General features: G+C 43.8%; 1 protein-coding gene across 1 annotated transcript in view; it reads right to left on the reverse strand.

Moving 5' to 3' along the window:
- The window catches only part of LOC139213856 (low-density lipoprotein receptor-related protein 8-like), a 66930-nt gene extending 55498 nt beyond the window's left edge, over positions 1-11432 (reverse strand). The window contains exons 1-2 of the mRNA XM_070844524.1: positions 11366-11432; positions 10606-10722 (exon numbers count right to left, since the gene is read on the reverse strand). Of these exons, the coding sequence (XP_070700625.1) occupies positions 10606-10722; positions 11366-11432 (184 nt within the window). The remainder of the gene's footprint in view (positions 1-10605; positions 10723-11365) is intronic.
- Positions 11433-14944: the final 3512 nt, after the last annotated feature.

The raw sequence follows: 14944 nt of genomic DNA on the forward strand, positions 1-14944 counted from the left end.
GGGTGTCTTTGTGAAAATGCTGAAGGTGACACAGCTACTACCCTCTTTGCTGCGATTTCTCTCATGCATGTAAAGCTCATATGGCTAAAAAGCACGGTACATTTGTCACACATCGGAGATGTAGCATTTCGGTTGGCCACACTTAAATAGGAAAGGAGTGAAGTGATTCATTAGCCGTTTTCTTTTTTTTATTAAATCCCACTCAAGCCTTAATGGGCTGAGGAATATTACACAACCCTTGGTCTACATAGCTGAAGACCAAAATGTCACAACACCAATCTAACTGACTCAACGCCGTGCTGGCTATACTGATCAGTCCTGTCATACAATAGGCATTCACTCTACAGGTTATAGGGAAGCGAGTTGGCTTTAACATTATCAGCGCATTAAGATTTGGGAAATGTATTTAAAACCATTTTTATAAGCCCGTGGCATAAAACAAATTAAACAACATTGCACATCACTGTCAAGATGATAATGTTTTTCACAAGGCACTGGGTGAAGTGAAGTGAAGCTTTCAGTTGCATTGGCGGCTTCCTGTTTCATGAGGCAGTTTAATGAAGGTTTCTTTTCTAGGGCATGTTTGCAGCTATTTCTACCCTGTAATAACATACGTGGTGTCGAGATTCAAAGTAGGCCGTGGTACTGTACTGGATCCAGAAGTGAGGCTTCTGCCGTGTGCAGACAAGAGGCAGATCTTTGCAGGCACTCCAAGTGAAAAGCTACAGTAAACAAGCGAGTAGAGAGGCTGGTCAGGAGTCTTGATACAGGGGGGATGTGGAGCAGGTGGGTACAACAGGTTGTATAACTGATTGCTTTGGTTATGTACTTCTGTAGCTTCCTATTGTAATTACCATTTTAGGCTCAATTTCAAATTCGCAAACTTTGTTGTTTTCAGTGGCAAGGAAGGAGGCCTGATTTGCCATTTTAACATTATAGTTGAATACAGAAAATGCATTTCAAGCAGCATTGTAAGTAAATCAGGAAAGCTGCATGTATGCCAGGTGCTCCCAGCAGTCTGGCAGGTTGTTATCAGACGCAGATGTTCTGCAGTGAGTCGGAGCGGCCTATAAAGATGCCCTGCTTGTCGTCATTCACACCAAACACGTTTCATTGGTTTTAATTTTGTAGTCTGGCTGAGTTAGGTCTGTCTTGGTGTCTAGTGTACTTTGCGGTGTTGGTGGCTGTTCTCCCCGTGCCTCTGTAGATACGGTTCAGTGCATATATGATACCCAGACTGGGAAGCGTGAGACATCTTCAACTTTGACCCTTCTGAAGGAGAGACTGCAGGTGATACTTAATGAGCTGTCTGTCTGTCTTATCAGCTCCTCTTTATCTGATCTGCATCACAACAATAACACTGCAAAACAACCACTCTAAAATCAATGACACTGCAGCACTCCTCTTCCCTGCTCCCACCCCCCACCCTGCTTCACAATAACACCCTCCTCGGCTCGCCTCCCCGCTGCCTGCCTCCTCTTCCTCTCCTGTTATTTTTCTCCACTCTCCATCGCTCTTGTTCTCCTCTCTCGGGCGATCCCTGTCACAAGGGATTACATCATTTTCTGTGCACGATAGGTGCGCACAAACCAATGAAACATCCCACACCCTGTTGCGTATGAGTGTCTGTGCACATCAAGCTTTTTCCATGAGGATCTGACAGTGTGAAGCCTGTGTGTGAGAGTGACCGTGCGTGCCTGTATGCATGCATATTGGTGCGTGCATGTGAGTGGCCGATGGCTATGCATTTAAAACATATCTGTCTCTAGGCCGAGCTTAGCTGCTGAGCTTTGATCACAATATGCCTCCTCAAAGCACACGAGGTCAGGCACAACACAGAGAAACCATCTGCCAGCTAAAATTTCCCACTACTCTGCTTTCTATCTGCATTGTATTTCCTTCCACTTTCGAGAAAACTTCTTCCGCAGCGATGAGCTACAACTTTTCGGACAGGTCAGGATGAATCTCGCATTAAATTCTTATACAGCCTATGATTTAAATATAAGCTTTCTAAATTAGAACAGACGTAGCTGACCTTTCCTGATATGATATCTGCTTTTATCCTTGAGGGGACTTTGAAAATCTAATAAAACTCCATATTACATTGTGATTAAAGGTAACCATGATGGGAAAAGCATTTGGGAAGATTTGGCAAACCGTGTTTTCATATTTATGGACAAATCATGCCTCAACTAAGCAGGTTTTCAAGTCATTACAAAAGACTGATAATAACATTTTCATTTCCTGTGGATCACGTACAACCAATTTCATACAAGCGTTGATATGACATTTCAAGCAAAAGTAAAAAAGAAATCAAACGGCTTCTGTTTTAACATCCAAATTTTAGAGGGGTGAAATTGCCTTGCTGGAAAAAAAAACACACTTTGATGTCTGCAGAAAAGCTCTGCGCTCTGCACACAGCCATTAAATTGTGTCAGATTCTGTTGTGTTATATTCCTCCAGTTATGGAGCGTCACATTTTTCTTTGGACAGATCTTCACTAAGCAGAGCATGAAGCATCATGCGGCTGTAGACCAGACATTTGACATTTGATCAGCCCGTGTAAAAACGCTCTTACACTAATTGGAAGTCTAGTTTTGTGGGGACATGATTTGATTGAGTCTGTCTGAGCGGATTCGAGTCTTTTCACACTTAAAAATCAACTGCTGAGTTAATTAGTCTAAGGCTGATTCTTATTTGCCATAATTGTTCAGGTAATGCAATGTTTGGCGCGACTAAATCCCCATTTCATTTACATTTAGCTCATAAATTCTGCATTTGTGAAGAAATTGAATCACATATCGGTCATTGACAGGGGAGGCTTTAGTCCTACAATGAGTTAAACCCTTAATTTGTTGATCTGATGCATGCTGACGCTCCATAACGAACAGCTGAGCCAATGACAGATAAACTGTTGAACGTAATGAGTATACGTTTCCAATATTTCACAGTATTCCACAGTCACACGTGAATGAGCAGCACCAGGGACACCCAGGGTGCTTTCATTATGTGCTATGAATAAGTGACTTTGAATTGGGTTGAAGTGAAGTGGGCCGTCCATGAAATTACACGGACGACAGAGTTGTTCTGTCCTGCTTGGCCAAAATGAATACAGGGAAATTATCACACTATTATGACTTATTGGTATTAATGAACCACTCAAAAACAAATGTCTTTGGTTTTTTTCATACACGGGAGGATGTGATTTAAATTTCACTATACAAATTTAAAAAATCCAAGTATATATATAAATAATGAAATCAAATTAACTTGATGAGAATATTGTGAATATAATGGTGCTAAAACAATCAACAGAAGTGATTCATTAGAGAAAAATAGCAAACATTTGATGCTCCAGCTTTGAAAATGTGATGATTTGCTGTTTTTCCCTGTTTTATCTCACTAACTAATTGCATTTCCATTCACTTGCTTTTATGTGTTTTTTCTATTTGTGCATGAAGAGAGACGGAAAATTAGGAGAAAAAAAAAACTTTTTATGCTTGGCTCAGATGGAAAAGTGTGATAAAAACAGACTTGGAGAATAAATCGTGATGTACATGACGCATGTGATCTATTTGTCACTCAAGCTTCAGCTCCTCTGAGGAGACATCAGACGTGTGTGCAGCAGTTCGCATCTTCTTTAGCTACTTTTCTGGATATTCGCTTAAGATTCGCGCCACATTTGGATGGAAACAACTGGAAATCTTTCGGTGACAAAACAAAACATTATTACTCGAGGAACTGCGTCTAGCTGACCAGCTCCATCCCTCTGTCCGTACACGTGGATGACATTCAGAAGGAATGCCCTGGCCACAGTTCATTTCCAGCCAGATATATTGGTCTAGTGGAAGATGGAGACATGTAGGCAGGTGGAATGGTTTAACGTCAGCGACAGCCTGCATGCAAAGCTTTAACACTGTGATGGTGGCGATGTAATGAGTCACTGTGCAGCTGGGCAAGAACAGGCCATTGTTGCTATTTCTGTGTGTGTGGAGGTGACACTCATAACTCACCCAGCTACACTGAATCATCAATAAAAAAGAAAGAGACTGAGGGCTTTGGTTGCTGTGTCACAGCCATTTGCTCATGATTCCAATTCACTACCACGCTCGCTGCTGATGCTCTCTGTTACCCTGGCTTGACTTCAGAGCGGCATAATGTCCTCTGTAGGTCTGTGATGAGTGTGTGTAGTCATCCACAAACAGATAAATCAAAATAAAGAGAGACTCACAGCCACGCCGAGCAGATCCCAACATCCCTGGAGCTGTCAGCAAAGATTCACAAGCATGCCTGTTGAGTCACATGAAGTGGCACAACTTCACAAAAAATGAGTCACAAGTTGCAAAGGGCCACAGTCCTTGCAGTGTGTGCCAACATCCTCCCTTGTGGGTGTGTGTTTTTTTTAACTTTTCCTGACAGTGATTCTGGATGAAAGGTGCGGTCTGCATGGCCCTGAAGCCTGGGTTCACAGAGCAGGCAGCCTCTCTCAAACATCCAACATGTGTCTTATCGATTTTCATCTCACTGTCACAACTGAATCACTATCAGAAGAACTGCATCCACGTCTAGCAGCGTCACCTCATCTGTACCACTCTCATTTAAACTGAATGGTGGGATTTCAAAGCATACAGTGCACAGACTGTCCTCATCTTTACTACTGCGAATGCTCAAATGAACTTGCAGCTTGACGTCCACGTGTCGTAAGCACTCTGTCGTGCTGCGGGAACACATTTTGCTGCATTAATTGACAAACAGCGAGACTCTGGATATGATATGCAAGACAGGAACATAAAAAGGGCAAAATGACTGATCCACTTAGTCACGAGGTATCTTTCATTTGAAACCTTTTGCATTCGTGACAGCTTTTGCACAGCATGATTCAAAGACCAGGCACAATGAAGTCTCAGTTGTCTGATAAACAATTCAAGTTTAAGGCTTGGATCCAGTGTTGGAGCCACACAGAAGATGATTCGCTCTATATGCCAGTGCTCCACAGACTTCATTAAACTCTCTTGTTTTAATACCACGGCAGTATTTCAGTGAATCAACTACACTGAAACAGCATTTTTCATGAGGAAAGACACACTGTTAGAGACAAGAAACACTCCCCAGAGAAATATCTGCTTTTTATCCTTTGAAATGAACTAAAATTCTCTGAGGTTTAATGTTTAATATGATGCAAAGTAATGTGCTCTTTTAGGTGTTGAGCACTAAAAAGTTAAGTGGAACAGTCGATAAAAACATGACGAGGGAGGGCAAGAGGCTGAGGCTGAGTGATGTTTTATACCCCCACATTAATCCAACATCCCCACCCCCCCACATCTCTCTCTCTATCTCTCTCTCTCTCTTTGGCTCATCCTCTCACTCTCAGCATCTTTGCTTAGTGACATGCACTAATCTGAGATAATAGCTCAATTGCAGACTTCTTAATGATCACTTTGGGCGAGCTGGCTTTGAGACATGCAGAGACAGGGCAGTAGGCCAGTAGGGCCAGTGACCGAGCAAATAAACACAAACTCAGCTGCACACACACACATGCACACATGTGGATGGGGACTGGACACAGGCTGCATCAGGGCAATGGCCTCTGAGTGTTTTAAACACATGATGCCAAAAAAAAAAAAATGCGCTGAGCACTTAAGTGCATCCTGGGAGAAACTGTGTGGTCACTATCAGGCGGTCAGACTGGAAGCTGATTTACAACCTGGTTAATACTTTATTAACTAGAATGGCATTACTTACTGCATATGTTGGTTAATGATGATGGAGAAAGAGCCGGGTTAAAGGTTCATTTATTTCTACAACACAAAGAATGTCAGGTAGCCATGTTGTAGTCCCTTCATGCTACACAAAAACAAATTATTCATGGTGGGGTGTGGAGAATGAGTTGAGGAGTCTCACAGCCTGAGGAGAGAAGCTGCTCTGTAGTCTGGTGGTACGACAGAGGATACATCCCTTGCCAGACGGCAGCAGGGTGAGCAGGCTTTCATATCCTCACCTCAGTGATATCACTGATGCTCAGTAGATGGTACCAAGTGATGTTCTGGGCTGGTTCCACCTGTCCTGGGCCCTACACATACCAATTTGTGATGTTCCCAGTCAGGATGCTCCTCTGTAAACGCCAACAAGAACTTTTTTAACTTTTTTTGCCTTGCTAGCTTCAACGCCGCAAGCGAACTCCAAACGCAGCAGCCCAATGGGTCCTCCCAAATTTCTATCATTAAGGGACAGTCTTGAATCATAAACAGTGCCCCAACCAACGCTATGTGGGCTTGTTGAGAAAGAGTAAAGGTGACTGCTGCGACTGAACACCCATCCAGAGGGTTAAAGCTTAGAAACTGTCTCCATAAATGAGTCCAGTAATGGTTTTAACTACTCTATATTTATTTATTTATTTCACAAAAAGTGAGGAGAATCCAAATTTCAGTTTGACTTCAAGGACTTTTTGCTAATCTCACTGTAGACGCTTTCAGAGCTTCTTCCGTAAATGAAAAAAATCTCAAAAGGTACAGATAACAGGATGGAGGTCAATTTGACTCACATAATTCATAAATTCAGCAAGTTCAGAAAGTTAGCTTTATCCAGGCTATTAAGAAATGGTACACTAATTACAGCTCTATCTTGATTAAGTGAACTGTGAGTGAGTTAGCAGAGCATAAATTGACCGCAGACCCAATGGAAAACATGCCTCACTGCATGGAGAGATAAAGGCATAATCCTTTCCACGCTGTGTACAGTTGTCAACAGCCGTGGAGATTATAGAGAGAATTTGATTGGAACACAAACAACCTCCCCGTCTCGCCCTGCAGGTCAGAATGATTTCTTTTCCTACTTTCCATCACTTCTACTTCTACTCTCTTTCTCTATCCCACTCTCTTTGTTTTTCCAGATCATCAACAACCCCTCGGTTCTTCGCTGTCAACACACACGAGCAGAGGCAAAGACTGCAGGGAAAAACGCAAGCACACAATCCGAGACATGTTTTCAACACTGATAAGTCAAAAACACAACAAGATGGTGGGTCTTTCTACTTTTTCCCGCAACCTCGCCGCAAAGCAGAACATCACATGTCGCTGTCTTCTTCTTCTGCATTTACAAGTAGGTCTCAGCAGGTGGCCAAACTCCCATAGCTTCACATTTCATATGACATCCCTGTCAGATAGCCTGGCCTAAAAGTATCCACACAGGAGGAGGGGAAGGAAAAGAACTTGCAATAAAAACAGCAACAAGCTCCAGAAATGTTGAAATAGATGTTTAAACACTGATGCAGGTCGCACACAACATAACTAAGTGAGGTCTCTTTGTAAAAAGGCTGTAGGAAATAATTAAGTGTTTGTGGATAAGCAACAGATAAGTAAACATTATGCAGGGCTACTTTTTGCATTTCTAAAACTTGGTGTGTTGGCAGTACTTTGGCTACAATGCTGCAGCAGAGGAGGCTCCATCCACTCGAAGGCTTTGGACTAAACAAACACACAATGACTACAAGAGGTATGGAGGAGCAGAGCAGAGAGGTTTCAAAACTGAAAGGGTGTTTTCCTCTGGAGGAGTTGTGCAGATTTATTAGGGAAAAAAAGAACACAAAGCGAGGAGACTCACGGTTTGTTGCTGACTCTGCATCACAGAGGGAAACAGAGGAACACTTTGAGCCCGACGTGGCGATGTGAAATGCCTCCCTGCAGGTACGGATGTTAAAATTCATGAACGCAGATCAAATAGATCTTTGTCACATCCAAGGATGAGGAAAAAGGCGAGCGGACACGTTGGACTTTGAAGGTAACGCAGATAAGTGAAAACTGGGTGATACTCCGCTATAATCAGGATGAGGATTAAACAGCAGCTCCATGTCAGAGTTGGCACAAATCAGACTGAGAATTCATGGAAGAAAGTCTTTTGTTGCCTCCACTGCTGTCAACTTCAGCTGAGGCGAGAGGCAGGGTGGCTTTGCATCTCATCCTCCATCCTGTTACGCAACCAGTAAACAAAATATACAGTTTCTATTCCATCATATCAACTTTTCAATTCTTTGTCAGGAAAAGTTCATGGGTACGCATTCATGCGTGCGTGTATTTATGCTCTCATGCGTGTGGTCCATACTTGTGTCCACGCATACTTATGAGTGCAATTATGCATGTATGAATGTATGGGCGCATGCAGCGAGTGACTGGTCAGTAGGGAATAGAGTTTGGTTGATGGGGGATGGTGACAGGCGTGCAGTCTGGGGGTGGACTGGTGGGGGATGGGGTTAACGGGGAAAAGGGTGGAGGATGGAGGAGGATCACTGCGCATAAAGGGCATGATGGTGGTATGAGCAGTGTTTTTAAGAGCCTTATATCTGCTCTGTGAGGCTCGACCACAAGCCCCAGTCAGGATAGAAATAAGGTGACACCGGTGTGACAAATAAGTGCTGCGGAAAAGTTTCTCCCTGTCAGCATATTTCATATCCATGCTTTGTTGCACACGTTCAGTCACTGGATTCTTTAGCTTGGCATTGTGTGGGAAAAATAATGTACTGCGGGTACAAGTTGAATAAGAAGTGAGACCATCCGTTCAACCACTCAGAAACTTAATTTAAAAATGCAACCACTTCATAGCCAACAAGAAACTAACTGTGTAATTCCAGCACAGGCTTTTCTGTGTGTACAAGCTAAATCCTCGCCGCGCTCTTCCCCCTGTGCAGCATATGTTGTACAGGTTTACACTTCACTGCGCTGTCTGTCTTTTCGCCTCCTCAGATGTAGAAATAGAAGGAGTTTACAGAAGCGACCCCAAGCACAACCACTGAGAATGCCTTTAATGGTAACACATTAATTAAATATTGCCAGAGCTGCACAGTTTGCCAGAAAACCTCTTCCCTGAATCAAAGAGTAAAAGCTGAAGAAGTAGTATCCCCAGCCACTCAGTCGCTCCTCACCAGGAGGATGCCGGTGCAGAGACGAATCTGAGTCTGTGCAGGCCAACCGGCCTCATCTGCCTGCCCACGCAGATGCAGCAAGACGCACAAGGGAAGGAAATGGACAGAGTGAAGGCCACTCTCGAATGTAATGGCAAGTAATGCTGGACTATCATGATCATTATATGGTGGGTTGACAGTAGTTTCAGCTTAAAAGGCTTTCAAGTGAGGAGCATTTTCACTCAAGCCCTAAATGTGTCACAAGACGCATCTGATGGAAGACACACAGGGGGTAATGAAACCTCGCTGACAATTTCCTATTTCATTCATAACAGAAATACAGAGGAAATAAAGCCTGACAGAGTAATGATTTTCCCCAGACATCACAGGCCTGTGTGTGTGTGTGTGTGTAGCAGTGACACATGAATGTTTTAGGATCAAAGATGCTCCAAATGAGCGGTTTTCTTTGGCACGCCCGAGGACTCGTCCTGCCGGCCTCAGAGCCGACGTAACAACAGCAGCACCTCCAGACTAACACACCGAGGTGCCAGGAGGCGGCTGCACACAACAGGTCTGCATGTGTGGGAGTTTGTGTGGGAAAGAGACAGAAACAAACAGACGGGGAGAGATACAGAATGTATGTATATGCACGCATGTGTAGTGGGGAGGTGCAGGAATTCCTCCCGAGCCACAATTAACCCAGACACAAAAGAACATAGCTGCGCAGCAAACATGAAGGGTTTGGATTCAGCTCTGGCACAACTTCACTGGTTTTCAGCGCAAGCGTTCTTCTGAAATATAGGCCACTGGCTCGCAGTCAGAAAGGAAACTGCAATTCTATTATTTCCTCGCAGAACAACACATCCAGGATACCTGTCAGAGCTCTGTGCACTCAGCCGACGCGCCACGCAATCTGTCACTCAGCTGGACAGCTTTTTATGTGAAGATTATTGGAAAATGGCTCCACCCAATCGACCCTCATTTCTTTGTAAGAAGAAAAAAAAAAAAAAAAAGAAACTGCTTGTTGAGCTTTTTATATATAGGTGCAGCAGGGGTGAAATCACCTGCACACACTCTGGGCCTGAGGCACACACACATACGCCTAATCCCCTCTCAGAACAGGATTTTTATTTGTGCCTCTTTGTAAACTCTGAGAGCTTTCATGTCTCCCTAAGAATAAGGCTCTGGGAAAAAAAAAAAGATAGAATGCAAATAGCAAATCCGTCATGAAATAAGAGAGGAGGATATATGTGAGTGTGTTTTCTGCTTCATAACACTTAACAGTATGAGTGTAAGACGCTCATTAATATAAAAGGAGCTTCATCACACACTCCAGTCATGAACACACCATTAAGTGGAGCTCTAATGAGCGGCTGATGGGAGCAGGTCCAGGTATTGTGTCTCTTGATGAGACTGATTATCCAAATCTGATCAGCTTTTTAACTTTTGGAACATTTTTCATGGATTAAAAATGGACAGTATGAGAATAAACTGGGAGGCTCTTATGGTTTAGAGCACAATTTCCCATAGTTAATTGTTCTGGGAGGGTGGAGAGAGGGAGGAGTTGTAGTGACCTCATAATTATTTTGTTCTATTTTGATGTATGATAACAGGTTATTATAATATTTGCCCAACACCTCAATCACAACAGGCGTTTTGCACAGTTAACAGACCCCGTCGGTCTCAGTTTCTCCACCGATTTCAACACTTACGACAGTTTTCTTCATCACTGTTGTCTGAACAGTCGTCATCGTCGTCGCACCTCCAGATGGTCGGAATACACCTTTTGTTGTTGCACTGAAACTGTCCATCCTCGCACTCATCCGCTGCTGGAGAGACACACAGGAGGGGAGAGCAGATGGATCAGCCCCAAAAAACGGATACATTGCGGAGTTTGTAGTTCAACTGTCATTTGCAAATGAATGCCTAATTGATATTCAGCATTCATTCGGGTCAATTGGCTGAGGCGCGCCGAGCGTCATGCTCCCTGTTTTCTCCCTCAGCTGCTGATCCACTTTGGGGGAGATGATTAAAAGCTGCCGAGGGAGACTTGGGCAGGAGGAGGCCCGGACACATTCCCCCTCAACATGCAGACAAAGATAGAGTCCGGGCTACTACAGCTACTACACCTCTGATGCAGTATGGATGCTCACAGCCGGGGAGCACATGACAGACACGCAGCCGCTTTCCGCGCACTGAAGCCCCGCTGTAAACACTATCACACCCCCCCTGGGAGGATAAGTCCCCTTTTCCTGTGTGTTAATGATGGAGAAAAGTGTCGTTTTTGTCTTTTTTTCTGGTTTGGTTTCAAAGGCTGGCGCGCGCTGAGTGCCGGCAGCGCTTCCAGTCTCTCAGCCAACACACACACACACACACACACACACACACACACACACACACACACACACACACATTCACACACACTCACTACGGTTTATATTTTTATTCACTAGGAAGGAAAACACCACCGACCTTCCGAGAAATGCAGCCTCAGGACCAGCGACTGAAAAAGCAGCAGCGTCCTTAAATCCGTCCACATCTCTGAAGGAGGTGATGGAGCTCATCCACATCCACTGAACAAAGCCCGACAGCCGCTCTGCTCGTAGCGCTGCTGCGACGCTGCTGCCCCTGCCTCTGTGCAGCACAACAGCCCCCCCACCCCCCATCCTACTCTACCCTCGGCCCCCCCACCCCCCCCACACCCTCAGCCTCACTGGCTGTCCGGAGCGTGACGACAGCGCGTGGGGCGAGGACAAGAGCACGGGAGAGTAGAGTGGGGTTACATAGAGCAGAATACAATACGGTCCAAAACAATAGAATAGAACATTATAGAATAGAATAGAACATTATAGAATAGATGCTGCTCATGTGGGGATTCTTGAATCTTTGAGTCTCTCTTAATTAAAGAGTTTGGTCCAGACCTGCTCTTTATGGAAAGAGTCTTGAGATGATGCTGTTATGAACTGATGCTATATGAATAAAGATTGATAGAAGAGAGTAGAATAGAATAGCACACAACTGAGAACAACAGAGTAGGATAGAACAAGATAGAACACAATAGAATAGAATAAAATAGAGTAGAATACAGTACAGTGGAATGGAAAAGAATAGCATTAAGAGTAGTCAACTAGAGAATAGAGAAGAATAGAATAGCACACAACTAAGTACAAAAGAGTAGAATAGAACAAGATAGAATAGAATAGAATAGAATATGAAATGAAGCTTTTGATCGGAGGCCATAACACCAACTAACTGTGCCTTGATTTGTTAACAGTGTGTTAACCTCTGTTTCAGTTTCAACCAACCACAGTAGTGACGCAGGTCACATGACATACAGGAAGTGTTGGGTTATTACAGCCAGGTGGGTCACTATGGGACAGAACATGTGCTGGGCTGATTTATTTACTAATCTTTATTTAGTAATTGGGCGTAAAACTACTCCACCATGCGATCTTCCTTTAATCTGTATACGTTCACATGAAATCAGCCTTAAATCGTAACACATTTTCATAGTTTGGTGATTGCACAGCTCGAACAGCACACAAAGAGGGGACGTAGATTTATCAAAGGCCCTGCACACCCACACAGGTGTTTTCAATTACCCTGGCTGATTAGTCAGCTTGAAGTGGGCAATTACTTGATGTCACCAAACTAACCACTCACAACGATAAAGGTGCAATTTGTCCCACCAGGTGCAACAAAACTAAGAGGAGAGCGAGGGAGCCGTCAGTCGAGGACAGTTTAATAATAATGTCGGCCTCATATACGTCCAATAGGCCTTTTCACAGACTCAGTGAGAAGAGCTCAGGTGTTTCTAATAAACCGTCTCCGCTCTGTGGCAGTGAGCCCAGCGTGCACAGATCCAGGACCCTAAAACAGAATTCAGCCGTCATTAGTTGTATTATTTACACCCGTGGCAGGTGAACATTTCTACAGGCTGCACACATACTGACAGTGTGCACTACAGGTGTGCAGGAGCTGCAAACTAACTGTTTAAAACGTGGTTTCACAGCACTCACCATGATGAGGGTGATGACCTGAAACATCTCGCTGTCCTCCCCAACACAAAATGATAAACCACAGATACATACAGAGCATATATACAAATATTTACCATATAACAAGATAAAACATTATGTACAGTTATTGTAAACATATATACATGCATGAACTTGCTTCTGGGTGAATGTAAACAGCAGCAGTTCTGATCACTGATGAACAAAGATCTGCATGTGCCATCATCACCATGGTGACTTGTGTTCATAATATGGGTCATTTTTTTTTTTCCAAGTAACAATTCAAAGATATCACCTTGGTAGATTTGGGATGTGGCTGCTTTGTGGAAAATGTAGACTGAACAAAAATATATTTTTTCCTGCCTACCCCAGTAGCTAGCTTGTACTGCTTTTCAAAATAAATCCTGGTAGCTATGCAAGGCATGTGTGAACATCCTCAAAGACTTGACTATAACTATTGCTTTAATATGCTTCTATCATGCCGTCCTTGTAGCTGTAGACATGCAGTATTGTGGATGCAGGGTGTAACATGTGTAGCACTAACGTTAGCTTGTAAAAGGTTATGGGAAGTTAACTATAACAAGTAAGTTACTACTAATCACCACAAAAGGCAGCATTGTCAGAGTCCTTCGGAGCCTTTTGAGCAGCAGGGACCGACAAGTTGTGTGGGCTGTCTGTCTGGTTGAGCTGCCTGTGTGAAGACATGGCTAACAGCGGGGAAAATAACTGCTGGTCTGAGAAAAATAAGTACAAAATTCAGCATCAAATAAAGGCTTTTTCACACAGTGTGACGCTAATCAAGACAGAACACATGTGTGAGAGTATAGGTGTGTGAGAAAAACTGAGACAGAGAGATCCTCGAGTTGTTCATGTTCATGTCACACCCACTGAGCCAGTAAAAATCAATTTCAGAGCATGACAGACACGTAATAGTGGTACAGTGGTGGGGACTAGCAGGAGAAGATGGGAGGGGATCAGGAGGTCAAGCAGGATTGCAGGTGGGTCCCTGTGGCGTTTTTGTGCTCAGTTTGGGGGGAGGAGCAATTTAGAAAACCATTCTAAAAGTATCTAGGTAGAAGCCCACTCAGGGATGTGGCAGTGGATCCTCTCAAGAAAGTATGGCTGTGAAGTCCAGAAGGACGGCATGGCTTCAGTGAAGCAGAAACCAGCACTCTGTGCTCCACCTGTTTCAGCAGCCACACAAGTCTGTCGTACAGAACCGTATCCTGTTCAACAACCCCATTATTAATATACCCCCAATGCAATAATGCGATATGATTCTCATCTATATGCAAATTATGCAAATGCTAAGGTGAACTGCAGGCTGTAGGGTTTCTCAGAGGCAGCAGCAACAGGAAGAGGCCCCCTGTATCTCTTTCATTAAGCAAACTGCAGCGCTATTGCTCTTGTTAAACACAATGAGGTAATACTCGTCTGCAAATAAAAGTGCATCAGTAGTATTTACAAGGTCTAGTGGCTTCCAGCCAGAACAAACGAGGCTGTCTTTCATATCTAGGCCACGACCACTGCTGACAGCATAATCAGTCATTTTAATGGAGATAAGCTGAAGGATGACTTAATCCCCCTCCCAACCTCAACATATAGTAAATGCACAAACACACACACATACGTGTACACATTTGCACAAACATGTTGCATTCGCAGCCAATAAAGTCATTGCACTGAGGAGGAGATCATGGTAGTTGGTGGGGGCCTGTTGTCATGGTTGCATGGCAACCCTCCAGCCAGAATGAGGCAGCAAGAGCAGACTGAAAGAGGTTGTTGAACAGGTGTTCAAATCTATTACAGGAATCATTGTCTGAAAACGAGTATGTTAGCAATATGAGCCAATGTGATAGTAACTTGTTCCAGACGTGCCCGTAACAAATCCCGATTCGGAGACGTGACCGGAGTGTGCAGCTATATGGGGAAGTATCTCAACACAAACACCTGCCTCATCTTCTCAAACACCCCATGTGTCTTATTAGCATATAACCCTAAATACCACAAGCCAGGCAATTAACCTGGGAATCAT

Source organism: Pempheris klunzingeri, chromosome 15 (genome assembly GCF_042242105.1).
Source record: "Pempheris klunzingeri isolate RE-2024b chromosome 15, fPemKlu1.hap1, whole genome shotgun sequence".
Taxonomy (NCBI): Eukaryota; Metazoa; Chordata; class Actinopteri; order Acropomatiformes; family Pempheridae; genus Pempheris; species Pempheris klunzingeri.